Source organism: Lontra canadensis, unplaced genomic scaffold, assembly GCF_010015895.1.
Source record: "Lontra canadensis isolate GAN:19392208 unplaced genomic scaffold, GSC_riverotter_1.0 scaffold45, whole genome shotgun sequence".
NCBI classification, from domain to species: domain Eukaryota; kingdom Metazoa; phylum Chordata; class Mammalia; order Carnivora; family Mustelidae; genus Lontra; species Lontra canadensis.
Genome location: NW_022631039.1, coordinates 6,096,188 through 6,116,752, shown reverse-complemented (window position 1 = coordinate 6,116,752; position 20,565 = coordinate 6,096,188). Strand labels below are relative to the sequence as shown.

The 20,565-nt window shown below is 39.7% G+C and overlaps 1 protein-coding gene across 1 annotated transcript in view; it reads right to left on the bottom strand.

Moving 5' to 3' along the window:
* Nucleotides 1-20,565, bottom strand: part of BAZ1B (bromodomain adjacent to zinc finger domain 1B) — a 66,378-nt gene that overhangs the window by 34,012 nt on the left and 11,801 nt on the right. Inside the window, exons 3-6 of the mRNA XM_032872445.1 lie at nt 18,917-19,061; nt 12,334-12,535; nt 8,485-8,606; nt 6,426-6,623 (exon numbers count right to left, since the gene is read on the bottom strand). Coding sequence (XP_032728336.1) covers nt 6,426-6,623; nt 8,485-8,606; nt 12,334-12,535; nt 18,917-19,061 — 667 coding nt within the window. The remainder of the gene's footprint in view (nt 1-6,425; nt 6,624-8,484; nt 8,607-12,333; nt 12,536-18,916; nt 19,062-20,565) is intronic.

Below are 20,565 nucleotides of genomic sequence, written 5' to 3'. Positions count from 1 at the left end.
TCCCCTGGACACACATCTTCTGTCCCCTTACGGAGAATTAGTTAACAGGCTAGAACCAGTCAACTTGTCATAATACTATTGTTTCTGTTGAAGTGTGTGTTTAAAAAAAAACCCCAACTGCTGATTTTGGAACTTTCAAGAATGTAATTACAAAGAAAAAAAGCTGAACTGCAAACTAAATTAAATACTGAAGCAATGAAAAGGTACAGCCAATTTCACAAAAATTCAAAGGAGTAGGATGGAAACTAGATAATCTCCAGAAGATGTGATTTCTGTTACCAAAAGCGACTAAGCACAGAAGGCACTTGGAGCCTTGAACCTAACTCGAGGATTCTAAGTGGGAAGGATGAACTTCAGAGAAACAACATGGAAGCAGCAGGTCAGCATGAGAGACACTGCAGGCAAGGAGGCAGCTGCAGACTACGGAAGACAAAATCGTGAGACCCTTGAGAAAGACGAGGGGAGCAGCACAGCAACAGCGATCCCAGAGAGAGGACGCGGAGGAACACCGACACTGTTGTCAGGCGTGACCAGACAGGCACGGCAAAATTTAGTAAGCTGTACCGCGATGTCAAGTAAGATGGAAACAGTACGGATATAACCACCAGACACACTCCCAGAACCCAGGCAGCAGCAACAGGAGAGATCTGGTCTGTGAAGAATGAGCGGGCTGCCCCTAACATCCTCGTCCTGGCCAAGTCTCCAAACTTCAAAGGCCAATCTGCCTTTTAAGGACTAAGGCAATTACAGGTTATTTTCCTCCAGCTGGCTATTTCTGTTCCCCAATTACCGTCCTCCGTCTTGGCTGACGAAGAGGTTTCATAGTTTACGGAATAGAAACAGTATCCATCCTCAACTTGGGGGGTACTTTCCCCAGAAGCAGAATTTCCTAGTTCTGTTTCACCACACCTAGATTTCAAAATGTTAAACTGAGTAAGCGAAGATGACTTACGTAGGGCTCTCCCTGAAGGGCAGTAATGGTAGCAATACCCCAAAGAGACCAGTGCTGCAGGACTCACCCTACAAATCACAGGCGGCCCAGAGCAACCCAGGCAGAAATCAACGACTAATATGTGCCTCCACTGGCCTTAGAGCATCTTCAGAGTAAAAAGCGGATACTTCTAATGCTCAGGATAACAGACTACATTTAAAGTTATTCTAAAATGAAATTTATCACTAAAAAGGAGACTAGTGTGAGTAGGTTTCAATTTTACCACTTATCTTTTAAGAGGGTCTATTATAAGGGCCACTTCATAATTTGCTTTTTTTTCCTGTTTAAAAGTCACTCAAATTATCGTAAGGTTCTTTCAATTTCTTCTACTTAGAAGCACCGTATTATGCAGAAATGATGTAAGAAAAAGCTGGGATGTCTCAGCTACGAGAGGGTCCAGCAACCTATTTTTATGTATAAGGTGTGTTTTTCTTGCCAAACCACACCGCATAATTTTTTTTCTTAAAAATGAAAGAAATTAACTCACCCAACCCCCTCCCAACAGGCCGGCTCCCCGCTTGAGCAGTCCTTCAGTAACTGGATCATCTCAGCATAGGGCATGCTGGGCGGTCACAGCCAAATGGGAGCCGGCATGGCTGGACTCAGGGGGATCTGAAAAAGTATAAAACCGCTTATGTGCTAAGGGTCTCCCCTATCCCCTAGCACAGGTAATCTACCAGCGTAGTGCACAGGGAGGGAGAAAAGAATGGACATCGAAATAGCAGTACTGTATGTAGGTTTTAGGCAAAGGCCCTTCCTAAATGCTAAACAGGAACAAAATATTTATGAATGACTCAGCAACATGAAAGCCGTTGAGAAAAACAGTATACAATTCTATACCTGGCTGCCTGTCACACCTGAAAACAAACCACCACCACAAATAAGGAAAGGAAATCTATTAAGATAAAAATGAAGAAACTTTATTTACAGCAGCTCATTCAGATGCTAAATTTAACTTAACAATAAGCAGAAAAAACCATGAATTGGAAAACTTAGGCAATCTATTATTTTGATTTTTACTGCACTCTTCTCAGTCACCCAAGGAGCCATGGTAGGAGTTTCAAGGCAACACTGGCACAGTGGACTTGCTTCAATCTCCAGATATCTTTATCAGCCAATATGCAAAATCTGTTGCCGTAAATCAGGTTTTAAGTGCTTTTAAAGTTAACATAATTTATTTTTTAAAGTGCTTCTGCTCTAGTCTCTAACTCATAAATAAAAATCAAAAGGCAATTTAAAGAAAAAATCTAAACCATGAACACTTACTTGAAACAACTAGAAGAGATAAACATCTTTAAAAATATATAATTAACATCACTAGTAATGAGGCAAAATTACATCATGTGCCTTCTGATATGATTCACTAAGAAAAACACATCAGTTCTGTGGCATTTCCTCCCAAAATCCATAGCCTGAATATAATCATATGGAAATAGACACAAATTGAGAAGCATCACACAAAAGTCACTGGCTTGTATTCTTAAAAAAATGTCAAGGTTCTGGAAAGACAAAGAAAGGCTGAGAGATGGCTCCAGATCAGAGATCAGTCTCTTAACAAAACAAAACAAGGAAACATCATACATGATACTGTATTGGATCCTACTGAAACCAAACCAATATTTTTTTTGGCTAAAAGGGCAGGGCTGGGACAGTTTTCAAAATTTGTGTAAGGACTAACAGATAATAGTATTGTTTCAATGTTAACTTCCTGATTTTGCAAACTGTACTATAGTTACATTAGAAAATAGCCTTGTGCTTGGGTTCCCTACGTGGCTCAGTCAGTTAAGCATCTGACTCTTGGTTTTGGCTCAGATCATGATCTCAGGGTCATGAGACTGAGTCCCGCAATGGGCTCTGGGCTCAGCTTGAAGTCTGCTTGAGATTCTCCCTTTCCTTCTGTCCCTCCTCCTGCTGATGCTCTCACTCTCTCAAATAAGTAAAATAAAAAAATAAAAAAATAACCAAGAAAAAGAAAATATCCCATATATTCAAATGAAAGGGCCTTCTCAGTGGCTCAGAAAAAAATAATTTGTGTGTTTGAAAAGAGAGAAAATAATAAAACAAATGTGGTAAATGTTAACATCTGGGAAATTCACTTGAAGGTATACAGAAGAAATTCTTCACAGTAATTTGTCTACTTTCAGTATGAAATTATTTCAAAATAAGATGTTCTTAAAGTGCATTTAAAAACCCTATTAAAGCAGTCCAAATTATGACAGGATTCCAAAGCTCTTTAAAAAAAAGTAGTATTTAGTTGTTACATCTCTATCCAAAAGCCTCCCTACTGAGCATTTGGCAGCCTGAAATTAAGAGTTCAAACACTGTGGCATGAGTAACAAAACAATGGAGTTGCAATATATTCCACGGAAGAGCAATGAGCCAAAATGGCACATTTCACCTTACATGACCGTTACCATACAAATTCCTTGTAGGTCATTCCCCCAAGTCATTATCCCTAAACTCAACTGTTTTTGCATTTTTTCTCAACAAATGATACTTAAAGAGATGAATTCACCAGCCACTTACCTATTACACCTATGCTAAATATTACAGAACACAAAATGAGTAAGCTCGTTCTCATTTTCAAGTAATTTATGTTCTAAAATTTACAAGACCACAAACACACACTCGTCATCACATCAGGCCCTACTCAGGTAACACTCCAACTTCCAAATCTCTAACTTTCTTCTCTCCCAACCTAGGATCCCCATCGGTCCTTTCCCTAAACTACTGCTCAGAACTTGCTTCCTAAACTCCACGTCTCCTCTCTCTTCACAGGAGCTGCACCTGGCTGAAAACCAAAGGAGATTCTATGAAAACCAAAGAGAAGACGAAGAGAGAAAAAAAAATTTTAAACTTATTGCCTTTGGGAAAGGCAGATTTTATGTGATCAACTTGAATCCTCAATGCATGACTTAAAATTTCCTTTAGATGAGGAAAAAATCCGAAACACTGTTTCATGGTCTACTTATCTGTTTCTTTACTATATCGTCCTGGCAGAGATACTCCAAGTTCTTTAAGAAAACTACAAATAGGGCACGTGGGTGGCTCAGTCAGTTAAGCGTCTTCCTCTGGCTCAGGTCATGATCCTGGAGTCCTAGGACTGAGTCCCACATGCGGCTCCCCAGGGAGCCTGCTTCTCCCCCTGCCTGCCGCTTCCCTTTTGTGCTTTCTCTCTCTCTGTCTCTGACAAATAAATGAAATCTTAGGAAGGAAAGAAGGAAGGAAGGAAGGGAGGGAGGAAGGAAGGAAACTACAAACAGGAAAAACACAACTTATGTGCAAAACTCAGGTGACAAAATCAGGGAAATGTCAAATAGTACTGGGGAGTAAGATTTATTACTTAGACTGGTATTTTACAAGTTCTCAAGTTCTCTAAACGGAATCACTGTCTTCTTACAACACTTTAGTCCAAACAAGCTAATACTTCCTAGTCTCAACCTTAATTACAGCCAAATTCTATTAAGTATCTAAAGTCCTCAGTAGAAAATTTGAGAGTAACTGATTTCTTCAGAAACTCCTTTTCAAGATACAAGTTCCTAAAATTCTAGTCTCTGGCTCCTACAAAAAGTGTGGATCAGCTTTTTTGTTCCAGTAAGCCCCAAAGACCTTTTACCCATAAATAATACTTGGCCTTTCTTTTTTTATTCTTTTTTTTTTCCATGTTATTCATATACTTGAATCCCTAAACTAAAATACATAAAAGCTGTAAGATTTAAAAAGAGGAAAATATGTAAGGACTCAAATGATCCAACAGTCTGAAACTCATTCAGAGATGATTCTGCATGGGATTTTCGTACACTAATCATCATCATCTTATGATAAGATAATAATCATCATCTTATGTTGTAACCACTGAAAGCCGTTATCACAGCTCCAAAACTCTAGAGCAATAAAATGGCAAAGAATTAAAATTTTCCCTCAGTGAATAAACAAAATTTAGGTTTACCAAAGTTCCATAGAAACTTTAGTCCTAATCCAGAAAAAGCCTATTAATTTCTAAATTTTTCTTTTTATGCAAATAAAAATTTAAAGAGCACAGAAAGAAAATGCTTGGTCATGCTGGTCTGGAATAAGAAAACATGCTAAGTGCTAAACTATGGTTGGAGAAATAAAAAATTATTTCTCATTATACTTTTTTTTTTTTTAAAGATTTAATTTATTTGACACAGAGAGAGCGCACAGGTAGGCAGAGAGGCAGACAGAGAGAGAGGGGGAAGCAGGCTCCCTGCCGAGTAGAGAGCCTGATGCGGGGCTCGATCCCAGGACCCTGGGATCATGACCTGAGCTGAAGGCGGAGGCTTAACTCACTGAGCCACCCAAGCGCCCCTCATATACTTTTTTCAGCAAAATGAACCTAAAATAATTGAGGCAACTTAGTTGTATGACACCAGATGTGCTTAGTTTTTTTTCAAAATGAAAAGGAAAGGGAAAAAACAATCATGGAACTCTGACTTGGTCTTAAGGAACCAGCGACTCTGGCCCCCATTCCCACCCTAAGATCAAGGTGAACTATCAGTATGCAAACCAGTAAACTTGCCACAAAGAGCAAAAATACTCTCAAAACCTACATTAAAAAAAAAATCTTGGGGCCCCTGGGTGGCTCTGTGGGTTAAAGCCTCTGCCTTCAGCTCAGGTCACGATCTTGGGATCCTGGGATTGAGCCCTGCATCGGGCTCTCTGCTCGGCAGGGAGCCTGCTTCCTCCTCTCTCTCTGCCTGCCTCTCTGCCTACTTGTGATCTCTGTCTGTCAAATAAATAAATAAAATCTTAAAAAAAAAAATCTTACTGAAATAAAAAAGATCTTATTGGAGAAACCCTGAGATGAAAAAGACAATCAGAAATCTGAGGCCAATGTCTTGGCTTTTGTCATTTTACTTTCTGTTGGTTCTAATTAGACTAGCCTCAGCTTGTGCATCTGGAAAATAAGATTATACTCACACATACACACACACTCGCTCCACCCCCACGACCTCGTAAGAAATGTTTTGAAGATCAAATGAGCTGACTGACGGAAAAAAGTCCAACACATTCTCAAGAGGGAAATGCTAGATTTTCTACTAATCTGTCACACAAAGTAATACTCATTTCAAGTCTTTTTCAAGGCTGCTGGTGTCTTTGATCATTTTATCTGATATTTAAATTCAGTTTTTTTTTCTATTTATAACATACCTCATTCCAAGAAGAATGAAGCAAAAAAGTATGTATTTTTTTTTAATCATGCAACCACAATTTAAAAAACCATACATAGAACTAGGGGAGATATTCAATACCAACCCCACATCATCACCTACATAAAACAGACAGATGTGAAAATTTCTGAATCCATTTTCTGTTTTAAAAGCTCACAATCTAATCTAAATGGAGCTACCAGAGAAAACAAACTCATCTAAAAGTATTCTATCTTGCTGTTCAAAAATTAGAGTGACCTTACCTTGTATGGATCAAGTAAAAAGTCACTGAACTTGCTAGGGAGGGAGTATTTCTTCACCAATTCGTCTTCTACCACCCATGGTGCATTTTCACCAGTACCGGCCCGTAACGCGTTATGCCGTATAAAGTATCGAAGTATCTCCTTATTTGGCGGGCGTTCTGTACGAATCAAGCTGTCTGCTGGCACATTACTGATGATCTAGGTGAACAAATACAAATAACTTACCACTGGGTAATAAGCAATTAACTACTGAGAACAAAGATTTATGTTCTCTCCAGAAAAATCAGAATCCCCTCTATAAAATACAGCTACTATAAGCTAGATGAAACAAAAAGAGGAATTTTCTGAGACAGAATGTTAAACACATCCCTACGCAATTTATCAGTATGTATCAAAGTCCTAAAAATGTGCATACCCACTGAACCAGCAATTCCTCTTTTTTTTTTTTTTAAAGATCTCATTTATTTGAGAGTGAGAGCATGAGTGGGGTGGAGGGGCACCAGGAGAAGCAGACTCTGAGCACATAGTCTGATGTGGGGCTTGATCCCAGGACCCTGGGATCATGACCTGAGCAGAAGGCAGACACTTAACCAACTGAACCACCCAGGTGCCCCTGAATCAGCAATTCCTCTTGTTAAGAATTTAGAAGTAAGGGGTGCGTGTGTGGCTCAGTCATTAGATGTCTGCCTTTGGCTCGGGTCATGATCCCAGGGTCCTGGGATAGAGCCCCACATCAGGCTCTCTGCTTGGCAGGGGGCCTGCTTCTCCCTTTCCCACTCCCCCTGCTTGTGTTCCCTCTCTCACAGTCTCTGTCAAATAAATAACACCTTAAAAAAAACACAACAATTTAGAAGTAAATGGACAGTCATCACCAACTGCTTATAAAATGAAAAAAAAAAAAAATCAGAAGGGAAAATTACGTAAAGGTACATCAGCAATGGAATCATTTTTTAAATTAAAATACATCCATATAATGAAGGCAACCATTATATACATATAAATATATGTAATATACTGCATGTAACATATATAACCATAAAATATATTACCTATAATATATACAACCTTAGGGGAAAAACATTTCTTAATCAGGACAAATTTATCAGAATCATCTAGGGTGTTATTAAAATGCAGATGTTTGGGCCCCAAACTTATTGAATCAGAAGTATCTCCGGCAGCACAGCCTGGGCATCTACATCTTTAGTAAATTCCCCTGGTGACTATCATACACCCTACAACCTGAAAACACTGTTTTGGGAAAAATTTAATGACATCACAGATGTTTACTGCATACTAAATGAAAAAAACCAAGCTACAAAATAGTACATACAGAATACTCCTATTTTTATTTAAAAGCTAACCACCAGGGGCACCTGGGTGGGTCAGTCAGTTAAGCATGCAACTCTTGGTTTCAACTCAGGTCACGACTGCAGGGTCATGAAACTGAGCCCCATGTCGGGCTCTGAGCTCAGTGTAGAGTCTGCTTGGGACTCTCTCCCTCTTCCTCTGTGCCCCCCCCAACCCCACCTCTCTAAAATAAATATATATATATGTATTTTTTTTTTAAAGGTGTATCATGACTCTGGATCAATAAATCAGTAAAACAAAGCACTAAGTCATTTTAAAGGTATTTACTATTCTAGATTAGTAGCTTCATAAATTCCTTGTAAAAGTACTGATTAGAACTGACTCAGTTTCTGAGTTTAAGTATATTACAAATTGCTTTATTTTTGACTGGGAAGAGCTATTACCTGGGGAAAAGTCCTTAACTGCGGGGAACGGATTCTTATTTTTCAAACTCAGCTTGAAGCTCAAATACAAATTATTTTTATACCCTAATAATTCATATTAAAAGAAAAAAAGCATGCTATCTCCTAGAGAAAAAATACAATTTAACTTAAGGTCATAATTACAAAGACTAGAAAAACCCTCAGAATTTATTGTAGAAACACATTCATTCATATTTTTTTTAGCACATTTTCTCCGAGAAAACTAGCCCTACATTTTCTGAAATAACATTTACTACGTGTAAAAGGTTTAATACAAAGTACCAACTAACCTTATCTTCATTTTGTAATTTCACATCGTATTTGTGAGGCAGAAATTTTGGTGGAGCCCATTTCCTTTCTCCTTTTTTTAATGAAGTAGGGAGTTTTCGTGGAGATCTACGTGCTCTGTCATCTAATCAAATCAATAGAAAATTAGTGAAAAAAACAAGTCTTTAATTTCATCCATTCATTCATTACTCATAATCTTAACGAACACCTACTCTATGAATTATAAAATCCTTACCTAAAGCAGATAGTCTATGAGTCTACAAAAATTACAGTACAATGTGATAAACTACTATGACAGACTGATACAGAAAAATACAGTGAGAGGAAAGAGAAGCAATGTCTAACTTGGTCTGGAAGAAAAAGTAAGACTCGTTTATAGACTATAAGCAACGAGATGAGTGACTGTCATCTAGACTGCAGTAAAAACTTCAAAGAGTTAAGGGGCCAAATTACAAATAATTTGTTTTTGTTTTGTTTTGTTTTGTCTTAAAGTAGGCTCCATGTCCAATGTGGGGGCTTGAACTTGAACTTAACTCACAACCCTAAGATCAAGAGTCACATGCTCTATTGACTAAGGCAGCCAGGAGCCCCAACAATGAATGCCATTTAAAGAGATGAATGTGTCTCGTGGGCACTAAGGAAACAAAGGATTTCCGTCTAACTATGGTGTGAAAGATCACTACTATGAAAAAATTAAACACTTTCTGCAGTTAGAAAATGAATGAAAAGGTCAGCTGAGACTAAAGACTGGGAATCACAAGAAACAGCACTAAACATGTGAATGAATTTAAGTGGAATGAAGGTTCAAGAGGTTCAAATGGAGAGTCAAGAGGCATTTAGAAGACAGATTGGTAACCAACTAGATGTGGAAATGCTAACAATTTCCAAGTTTTCTGCTTTAGGGACCAAGATGAGGGGGGATCATTAACTGAGTAAGAGAATGTTGAAAGAAAAGCAGGACACGGGGCACCCGGGTGGCTCAGTAGGTTAGGGCCTCTGCCTTCGGCTCAGGTCATGATCCCGGGGTCCTGGGATCGAGCCCTGCATGGGGCTCTCTGCTCAGCGGGGAGCCTGCTTCCTCCTCTCTCTCTCTGCCTGCCTCTCTGCCTGCTTGTGATCTCTGTCTGTCAAAGCAAGAAAGAAAGAAAGAAAGAGAAAGAAAGAAAAGCAGGGCAATTCTTGTTGAGGTGCCTTGGGAAGATAACATAAAGAGTAAGATGAACAATTTAGCCTTACAGGTGTTAAATTTAAACTGCCTGGGACATACACGTGAAGACTGGGTCTAGAGGTAAGAAGCTAAGCTGACATGGGTCTGGGAATCATCAGCCTTTACAGAGATTAAGAATTTAAACTGTGGGCAGGAATGAAATAGAACAATGCCCTTGTACAAAAAAATTAAAAGGAGGCAGAACAAAATCCTATGAAAAATAATTTAATGTCGGAAAAAAGTGTGTAAACTCTTCATCTCGAGGTCATGAGTCGGGAGTCCCACGTTAGGCAGAAGACACTTAAAAACAAAAAGCAAATAACCCCTCCTCCCAGAAAAGTAGTGAGGAAACCCAGGGAGACTATGGTATCAAACAAGCTGAAAGATACAAGAGTGGCCAACAGTGTCGGTTTGCTGGAACGGGAAAGTCAAACACAAAGGAGAAATCCGTGAATCCTCCATTAGGGAGGCCGCCTGTTAATCTTGCTGGGAACAGTTTGAGGAGTAAAGACGCAGAAGGAACATTGTAACAGCATAAGACTAAACTTGTGGTCAGAAAGTGGAGACGACATTCTCAAGAATCTTACCTCGAATAAGTAAGACAGAAATGGAAAAGGATCAAGGGAAGATATGCTTTTGTTTTTAGAAAATGAGACTTGGTTTATAATCTGAGAAGAACCATTAGAAAGAGAGTTTAAAACACTGTATAAGTAGAGGGGCACTTGGGTGGCTCAGCTGGTTAAGGGTCCGACTCTTGGTATCAGCTCAGGTCTGGATCTCAGGGTCGTGTCTTCACGCCCTGCATTGGGCTCCATGCTGGGCATGGAGCCTACTTTAAAAAAAACAGCGTATGGTAGAATGATAAAAGTTTACCCAGCCCTTGAGAAACTAAGAGGGAACGGTATTCACTTTTTTTTTAAGAGATTTATTTATAAAAAAGAGAGAAAGAAAGAGAAAGACAACGCCCAAGCAGGGGAACTGGCAGGCTTCCCGCTGAGCAAGAAGTCAGATGCGGGGCTTGATCCCAGGACCCTGGAATCATGACCTGAGCTGAAGGCAGATGCTTAACCGACTGAACCACCCAGGGGCCCCAGAGGAAATGGTATTCAAAGCACAAGTATCTTGGCCAAGAGAAAAGAGAGCTCCCATCTAAGATGGAGAACAGAGTCCTACGAGGGAGGTTAGGAACACAAACCTGAAAAATTCTTGCTTCCCCCCACAAAGTAAAAGAAAAGGTCACACAGTTAAGAAAATATTTTGCATAGTAGAATTTGCCTCTCGTATTTCTATGGAAATTCTAATGAATTTTTCCCCTGAAGAAATGCAAATATACCATAACATTAATTCTAGTAGCCCACCTACTACTCTTATCAACAAAGTAGCAATAACATTATATCCCAGTAATTAAAACCTGCACTTAGGGCACACACTCTAAAAAATAAGCCAAAGCCTAAAACCAGCAGATCCTGGTACATAATGCTTAAGGTGTAAAACTAACAGCTGTAACACATCATGGGTATTCCAATGATCCTCATTCTAGAAGTGTTAGAAGACTGATCCGCCAACACCTACCCAAAACAACCAAGCCAAAACAGAACTGTAACACACATATTATAAAGCTTCAGTGTCAAAAGAAGAGAGAAACTGAAAAACGCAGACATTAGCATTCGTAACACAGTAGAGAAGAAAACAAAAACTGCAGCATCAACGGTGAGAAGGGAGCGGCTACACGCTCTGGAGAAAGCATCCTTGGGCCTGGGTAAGGACAGCCCTCTAAGACCATCTGCACATATCCCAGACCCCCGGAGACACAAAACAGAATGGAAGGCACAGAGCAGAACATTTTAATGTAATATTCTAATTCAAACTTTGTGACAGTTAAAGAATGAGGGAAAACTGTTTAATCCTCGAACAGTCACAGAGAAAGGGACTGATAAACACACACTCTGAGTGCTCCTATTTTTGGAGAGAGAAGGAATCTAGTCAAATTCCTTATTTACACAAATTTTAAAAAATAATAATAACAATAATAATAACAACGAAGCCCTCAGAGGCTGAAAAGTCTCCCCAGTAAGCAACATTTCAGTTTCTCAACTTTGAAAACATCACTGGTTAAGTCTCCAGGTCCCTAAAAATTATTTTTAGTGTTTCACAATTCCGGCAGCCCCCATCTGGGAGGGACCTGAATTACAGAATATAGACAAAAGGAAGTATCTTAAAAGCACCACACTGGCTTATAATATGAAAAGAAACAGAAATTAGAATGAGCCCCTCCTACGCCAATCCCCCTGCTTCCACACTTACTTCCATATATCCAACTTAGAGAAAAGGAAAGTAAACCTTTCTTTCCCATCCTGGGTAGACAGGTGCGTGCACACAGATTTCTAAGCAGCCAGAGGTAATGACTTCTCAATGGTCTTAACTGTACAGGGAGATTTAAATATTTTGTGTGTGTGGTGGGGTGGATTTAAAATCTTAATTCGCTTGCTGAATATTTTGCTTTCTGAATCATAAATGAACAAAAACATGTCTAGCTATCTACAAAACTCAAATCCTAATCTAAGTGCAGGAGAACTCAGAAAGATTTGTGTATAAAATAAACAGAGTAGCACAACTCACTAAGGAAAGCTAGCATCATACATACTAATACTCTCTCTCCTTCCTTCATCCTCTTTTACAATCGCTTCCTTCTTCTGATGATCCTGAGGAATCTGACCCGAGTTCTCTTTGTCGCTGGAGGGAGAGTCACAGGCACCATCCGATTTCTTTTCAGCCGCCTCTTCATCTACTTTTTCCAAAGGATGAATCTTCACAATCCTCACCTTGAGCATTTTTTCCTTCCCAACCTATAAAGGAGACGGGCGAGAATCAACGATAGTAAGAACCAGAAAGCTAAAGATGTTTAGAATTTATTATCCAATATCCATCCCACTTCACCTGACAAAAATTCACTGAAACTCTGAAGTAGCCAAGTAGTGATTTTTTTCAACGTCATTTCTAAGACTTCTAAATTGAAACAGGATACCTTAAGAAATAAAATGACCACTATCTAGTTCATGATTCACACACCAATGTCCTAAGGCCAAAAGGCAATCACTACACTAACCTGACATATATGTAAAATACAGTTTAAGAATTTCCATTTTTAAGAAAACCAACTCTACAGGAGCATCTGGCCGGCTCAGTAGGAAGAGCACAGGAATCGTGATCTCAAGGTTGTGAGTCTGAGCCCCATGTTTGGTGCAGACTGCTTAAAAATAAAATCTCGAAAAAATTAGTAAATAAATTTCAACTATCCATATGGCTATCCAAGTATTCTAGAATCACGTGTAGAAAAGACAATCTTTTCTTCACTTAATTATCTTTCTACCTCTATCAAAAATCAGTAGTTGAGGGCACCTGGGTGGCTCAGTCGGTTAAGCATCCGACTCTTGATCTCAGCTCAGGTCTTTATCTCAGGGTTGGGAGTATCAGCCCCATGTTGGGCTCCACATCAGTAGTGTGTGTATGGATGGATACGAGTCTATTTCTGAATGCTACTCTGTTTCACTGATCTATCAGTCTATCTTTATACCAACTGCATATGATCTTAACCAAAATCAGACAGTATTATACCTAACTTTGTTGTTCTTTGTCAAAGTTCTTTTTGGCTGGGCTCTGCATTTCCACACTAATTATTTTTTTTTTTTTTTAAGATTTATGTATCGGGGGGCCCCTGGATGGCTCAGTGGTTTAAGCCTCTGCCTTCAGCTCAGGTCATGATCTCAGGGTCCTGGGATCAAGCCCCACATCGGGCTCTCTAATCAGCAAGGAGCCTGCCTCCCCCTCTCTCTCTGCCTGTCTCTCTGCCTGCTTGTGATCTCTGTCTGTCAAATAAGTAAATAAATAAATAAATAAATAAATCTTTAAAGGGGCGGGGGACCAAGAGTTGGACCAAGCCACCCAGGCACCCTTCCACAGGAACTTTACAATCAGCTTGACAATTCCTACAGAAGAGCTGCTGGGATTTTATTATTATTTTTTGAGTGTAATTGAAAAGCTGCTGGGATTTTATTGCAATTGTGGTGAATCTACACATCAATTTAGGAAGAACTGATAGTTTGACAATACTGAGTTTTCCAGCCCACGCGCAAAGATGTATCTATCATTTAAGGCCCTCTTAAATTTCTCTCAGGAACATTTTATACTTTTTAGTGTACGGATCTTGTGTATCTCTTGTCAAATTACTCCCAGAGTATTTCACATGTTTTGACATTACCATGAATGGCTGATCTTTCTGGGAGCCTGGGTGGCTCAGTCCGTGAGGTGTCTGCCCTCAGCTTGGGGCATGACCCTGGGTCCTGGTTCAAGTCCCACATCGAGTTTCCTACTTAGCAGGGAGTCTGCTTCTCCCTCTGCGCTTCGCCCTGCTCATGTTCTCTCTCTCTCTCAAAAATATACAAACAAAAAATCTTTAATGGTACTGATCTTTCTAAATTTTATCCAATTGTTTGGTTTTTCTATTATTTATCTTGTATCCTGCTACCCTGCTCATAAACTCACTTATTAGCTCGAGTGGCTTTTATGGGAGATTCTAGGAGATTTTCTACATAGACAATCACGCTGTCTGCAAATAAAGATAACTCTATTTCTTCCTTCCCAATATAAATGCCCTTTATTTCCTTTTCTGGACATACTTACTGACTAGAACCACCAATACAATGTTAAATGGAGTGGAACAGCAGACATTCACTCTTTTACCATTAGGTATGTTGTTAGCTGGAGATTATTCTGTAAATACCCTTTATTAGACTGAAGGCATTTCTATTTGCAGTTTGTTGGGACTTTTTATTAGAAACTGATGCTGGATTTTGTTGAATGCTTTTTGTGTATAAAATGAGATGACCATATGGTTTTTCATCCTGTTTATAAGGAGAATTATAAATTTATAACAACTTTGCATTTGTAGAATAAACCCCATTGAATTATGATAAACTGTCCTTTTCCTAGTGCTGGATTTCATTTGCTAAAATTTTGATTAGAAAATTTTGCATCTGGGGCACCTGGGTGGCTCAGTGGGTTAAGCCTCTGCCTTCGGCTCAGGTCATGATCTCAGGGTCCTGGGATCGAGCCCCGCATCGGGCTCTCTGCTCAGCGGGGAGCCTGCTTCCGTTCCTCTCCCTCTGCCTGCCTCTCTGCCTACTTGTGATCTCTGTCTGTCAAATAAATAAATAAAATCTTAAAAAAAAAAGAAAGAAAGAAAAATTTGCATCTGTGTTCACAATGGGGTTTTGTGAACACAGACTTTTTTTCTTAATGCATAGTTTTTTCTCTTAATGTGCTTATACAGTTTTGGCATCAGGGTAATGCTGACCTTACATAATGAGCTCCAAAGAATTCACACCTCCCTCTCCTCTTCTATTTTCTGATAACACTTGTATAGAATTGGTATTGTATCTTCCTTAAATGTTTGACAGAATTCACCAACGAAGACATTTGGGCATGGAGTTTCGTCAAGTTTGTTTTGTTTTGTTTTTTTAATATTTTATTTATTTATTTGACAGATCACAAGATCACCTATTAAGGTTTGTATTATTTGTTGTTGAATGGGTTTTGGTAGTTTGTATCTTTCGAGGGATTTGTCCACTTTAGTTGTCAAATTTATTGGTGTCAAAATGTTCATAATATTCCCTTATTACCCTGTCAATATCTATAGACTATAGGTATCACCTAATTCTTCATGTTGGTTAATTTGTGTCTTTTTTTCCTGGAATTTTGGTTGGAGGTTTATTAATTGTACTGAATTAGCAGCTTCTGGTATCGCTGATTTTCCTGTTTTCTATTTTACTCATTTCTACTTTGATCTTTACTAAATCCTTTCTTCTTCTGTTTTCTTTGATTTAATTTGCTCTTCTCTTTCTTATCTCTTAAGGTAGAATCCAAGGTCAACGCTTCGAGACCTATAAGTTGTCTGGTTGTTTAGCGCTATACATTTCTCCTAACTTCTACCGTAGGCAGCATCTCATAAATTCTAACACCAAAAGGCTCCCTTGCTGTCTAGATTTTGTTGAGTTCAACCCACAGGAAGCAAGAGCAGAAAATCAGATGGATAGTAGAGGAAAAGTGATGTTGGGGTATTTATTCCCTTGATTGTCTCCCTAGAAAATTGGTTACATCTTACTACCAAAGTACTCTTCTATAACTACACACTCTCTTCTCGTTCCAGTACCCACTTGCTCCCTTGTTTCTTTGGGGTTTAGAAGTGGTAGTCTCTCTACTGTTGGTAACAATCAGGTACTTAACCTTTCCTTGACAGTTTTAACTGAGATCACACTGTTGTCTGTCATCCATAGTCCCTTAATTCAATTCAGTTCAATTCCACCATTTGAATATGCCATCTGTTTCCTGCCAGGACTCTGACTAATGTGAAGTATGTGATTAAAACCCACAGACGTTACAAATAGAAAAAGAACTAGCTAGGAGCTCCAGAGAGTCAAAGTAAATTAGGGAAAAGAACAAGAACTTTGGAACCACACAAACAGACATAAGTTTGAATCCTTGTCCCAACATGTAATTACTGGCTACTGTTAAGCTACTAACCCATTCCCCTCCCCCCTTTCTCTTGCCAGGCTGCCTTTTTCTGAGGCTTTTAAAAAAAATCAGGGGGAGGCCTGGGTGGCTCAGTCAGTTAAGCGTCTGCCTTCAGCTCAGGTCATGATCTCGGGGTCCTGGGATCGAGTCTATATCACACTCCCTGCTTGGCAGGGAGCCTGCTTTCCCCTCTCCCTCAGTCCCTCCCTATAGCTCATGCTCTCTCTTGTGCTCTCTCTCAAATAAGTAAAATCTCAAAGAAAAAAGAAAAGGCGATATTCACTTTCCCAGCCCCCGTGCAGCTAGGGACAGCTACACAGACACAGTCTAGCCACGCCACAGTAAGGGTGAGGGTCTAGTGCGTGCTTCTGGTGAAGTTTTCTTATGACGCTCAGGTAGGCACTTTCTCACTCTGAACACAGTCGCGAGTTCACAACCGAGAGGCAACAAAGCTAAGGACACAACTCAAAACCCTGAACAGAGCAGAGCAGAAAGACAAGAAGTATAGGTCCTTGACAATACTACCCAGCCTCTACCCCAAACCTGGTACCACCTGCCCCTACGACTTGCTATGTGAGACAATTAAATGTCTTCACTGCTCAAGCCAAGACTACTCAAAGTATGTCCCCAGAGTGTCATCATCACACCCTGCAGCTGGTCAGAACTGCATACTTTTGGGCCCTACCTCTGACCTTCTGAACCAAACTGTCAGGGAATGGTGCCCAAGAATGTATCTTCAGAAGTCCTCCAAGTGATTTCATTGAGGCTCAAGTTTGAGAAGTACTTGACACTGCTAGTCGGCTATTTCGTTACATACAGCTGAAACCATTCTTAACTAAAACATATCAATCTGGTGATCCCTGGGTGGGTGACTCAGTCTGGTTAAGGGGCTGCCTTCAGCTCAGGTCATGATCCTAGGGTCCAGGGATCGAGTCCCGCATCGGGCTCCCTGCTCAGCAGAAAACCTGCTTCCCCCTCTGCCTGCCACTCCCCCATTTGTGCTGGCTCGCGCTCTCTGACACATAAAATCTTTAAAAAAGAAAAAAAATCAATCTGAACAAGATATTTTAAGTTTTTGTTTTGGTTTTTTTTGAGTGATCTCTACACCCAACATGGGGCTTAAACTCATGGCCCCAAGATGAAGAGTCACATGCTCCACCAACTGAGCCAGCCAGGAGCCTTACCTAAACAAGCTATTTAAATATTTGAGCCTGACATGCAACATGCACCCAGTGTTTACAGCACCAACAGCCACAACAGCCAAACTATGGAAAGAGCTGAGATGTCCATCGACAGATGAATTAAGATGTGGTGTGTACACACACACACACAATGGAGTATATTACTCAGGCATCAAAAAAGAATGAAATCTTGCCATTTGCAATGACGTGGCTGGAACTAGAGGATTAAGTGAAATTAAGTCAGAGAAAGATAAATATCCTATGATTTCACTCACATGTGGAATTTCAGAAACGAAACAAATGAACATGGGGGAAGGGAAGAAAAAATAGAATCAGACAGAATCAGAGAGGGAGACACACCATAAGAGACTGTTAACTACAGGAAACAAACTGAAGGTTCCTGGCGGGGTGGTAGGTGGAGGGATGGGGTAACTGGGTGATGGGCACTGAGGAGGGCATGCGATGGAATGAGCACTGCGTGCTCTATGCAACTGATGAATCACAAAAGTACCTCTGAAATTAATGATACACTATATGTTCATTAAATTGAATTTAAATTAAAAAAGAAAAATAAATTTAAAAAATAGATAAATAGGTGAGCTTGTTTACCACCTCGACATTTTTTGTGCACATTCTGCAAGATATTATGGCAAAGCAATCAGCCTGATTTCCAGTACATACAAATATTTAACAAATGTTAGTCCCCTTCCTCCTGAATCTTACTTTAAGCTTTCAAAGGATTATACAGGGATTTCTTTAGTGTTAGGTTTTCACTTTAATCATTGCTACCCTGGTACTATCTGGACTAGAAAATTAAAAAACAAATTTAGTTTAAAAAAAAAAAAAAGAGGAGCACGTGGTAGCTCGGTAGGTTAAGCCTCTGCCTTTAGCTCAGGTCACGATCTCAGTGTCCTAGGACCGAGCCCCACCTTGGGCTCTCTGCTCAGCAGGGAGACTGCTTCCCCCTCTCTCTCTCTGCCACCTCTCTGCCTACTTGTAATCTCTGTCAAGTAAATAATAAAAGTTTTTAAAAAAAGATTTTATTTATTTGTGAGAGATAGAGCATGTGAGCAAGAGAGAGTGCACAAGCGGGGGGAGTGGCAGGGGGGCAAAGGGAGAGGGACAAGCAGACTCCTCACTAAGCAGGGAGCTGGATGGGGGCTCGATCCCAGGACCTTGGGATCATGACCTGAGCCAAAGGCAGACAATTAAATGACTGAGCCACCCAGGTGCCCCAACAATTACCATAATACTAACATAATGTTAAACATTCCCAACAATGAATACAGTTCTAAAATTTGTTATATTCCTACACTAGAGTTCTAACAGTTCCTTACAATATCTGATACTAAGTAAAGCAGACTTCAAACATAACACAGTTTTACAAACAGAACCACGTTCTGTGATCTATGCTGGAAGCTCTAATCTCAATGTATGGCTAGTGAGTCAAATCGTACCCCCAAAAAATGGGCTTACCTCAAAATCACACTCTTCTCCCACAGCGTATTTTGTCATGATCTCCAGCCAAGCGGTATCTACTAATTTCTCTAAAGACGCTGTGTTATGGTGAACCATTTCCAGAACAAGCTTCTCATACCAGGCCGGGAACTCCTCCTTCAAACTAAACAAACATGTTATTAGTTACCAAGAAAATGCAGAAAAACCTATCTAGAGAATTAATTCAAGTTAGTGCAAACACTTCTTTGGCAAATACAAGCAAGCACTGGGGAATACAAAGCTTTAAAACCATGTGGCACGCAGGACGAAGGCAGAACTGCAAAGAAGCTCTGTCAGATGGGCCTATCCAGGTTAATTTTCTCATCTGGAAAATAAAATTAATAGGCACATCATCTGTAAGGCTGAACATTTTCCCATTTGTTTATATAGGAGATTTTCCTTTTTAGGTGTGAATTATTTACTCATATCCTTACCCCCATCCTTTTTTTTTGCTAGAAGCCCAAATCTTGATTCTATTTGTGTTAAGTCTCAGTCAATGAATTTTTTCCTATGTATTCACATTCATTAAAAGGTCTCACAATACCTTGTGAGGTATCTAGAATTACCACTTTATGAATAAGGGAAATAAATCAGGAAGGGTTAACATGATGGAACCATAACTTGAACCCAAAGTCCTTGCAAAAGTAAAACAATGAAGTACTACTTTTCACTTAATAAACTAAAAGAATTTTAATTAACATACCCAACAGCAACAAATGAGGAGTGCGATGTGGCACTCATGCACTGCAGACAGCCTATCAGGCTTACAATCGTAATACTCCCAATCATTCTGTGCTGTTTATACCCAAAAATGTTCCTCCAACTGAGTCCTAGCCTTAAAAATCTCTTATCATACTGCCTTACAATTTACCTATGGAGTTATCTGCTATTCCCCAGTCCAATCAACAGAAGTCTCTCTGCCTTTGTTAAGGCTGTTACCTTTATCCTTTCCCTACCATTCTCCCTCCCAGTTTAATCACCGCCCCAAGATGCCCTCAGACTTCCCTAACTCCATGAGGCCTCTCCTGACCCTTATAAAAGCCCGCTCTCCATCAAGCCTCCCAGTCACCAGAATTCAAAGGTCACTATCCACAGTTACTTCTGGGCAGTGAGGCTGGACAGTGATGTTCAGATCTTTATATCAACTCTGTATTGCTCACATTCTTTTTTTTTTTTAAATATTTTATTTATTTATTTATTTATTTGACAGCGAGAGCAGGGGGAGAAGCAGGCTCCCTGCAGAGCCACCCAGGGGTCCCTGATATATTGCTTACATTCTTATAAAAAGTACGCATAACTTTTATAAATGGAAAAAACGTGAGTTCTACTTTGAATAAAAACTGTAAACCCATACATTTTCAGTAATCCCTCCCATTACACCCTATATTCTGTTCACTATCAAATCACATAAAACATACCCCAAATGTGTTCTTTAGAACTTCCCTCTGCTGTAATGGCTTCTAAGGTCAAGTGAGTTTGAAACCCACAAGGTTAAACCAAGCTACAGTTTCTTTACTGGAAGTCTTCTGAAAACCTTTAATATGCTCATGTGTTTTATGACTTTTCAAGAACAACGTTAGTAGAGCTTTTCCAAAGTTAGGGCTAAAAACCCTCTTTTCAAGAACAAT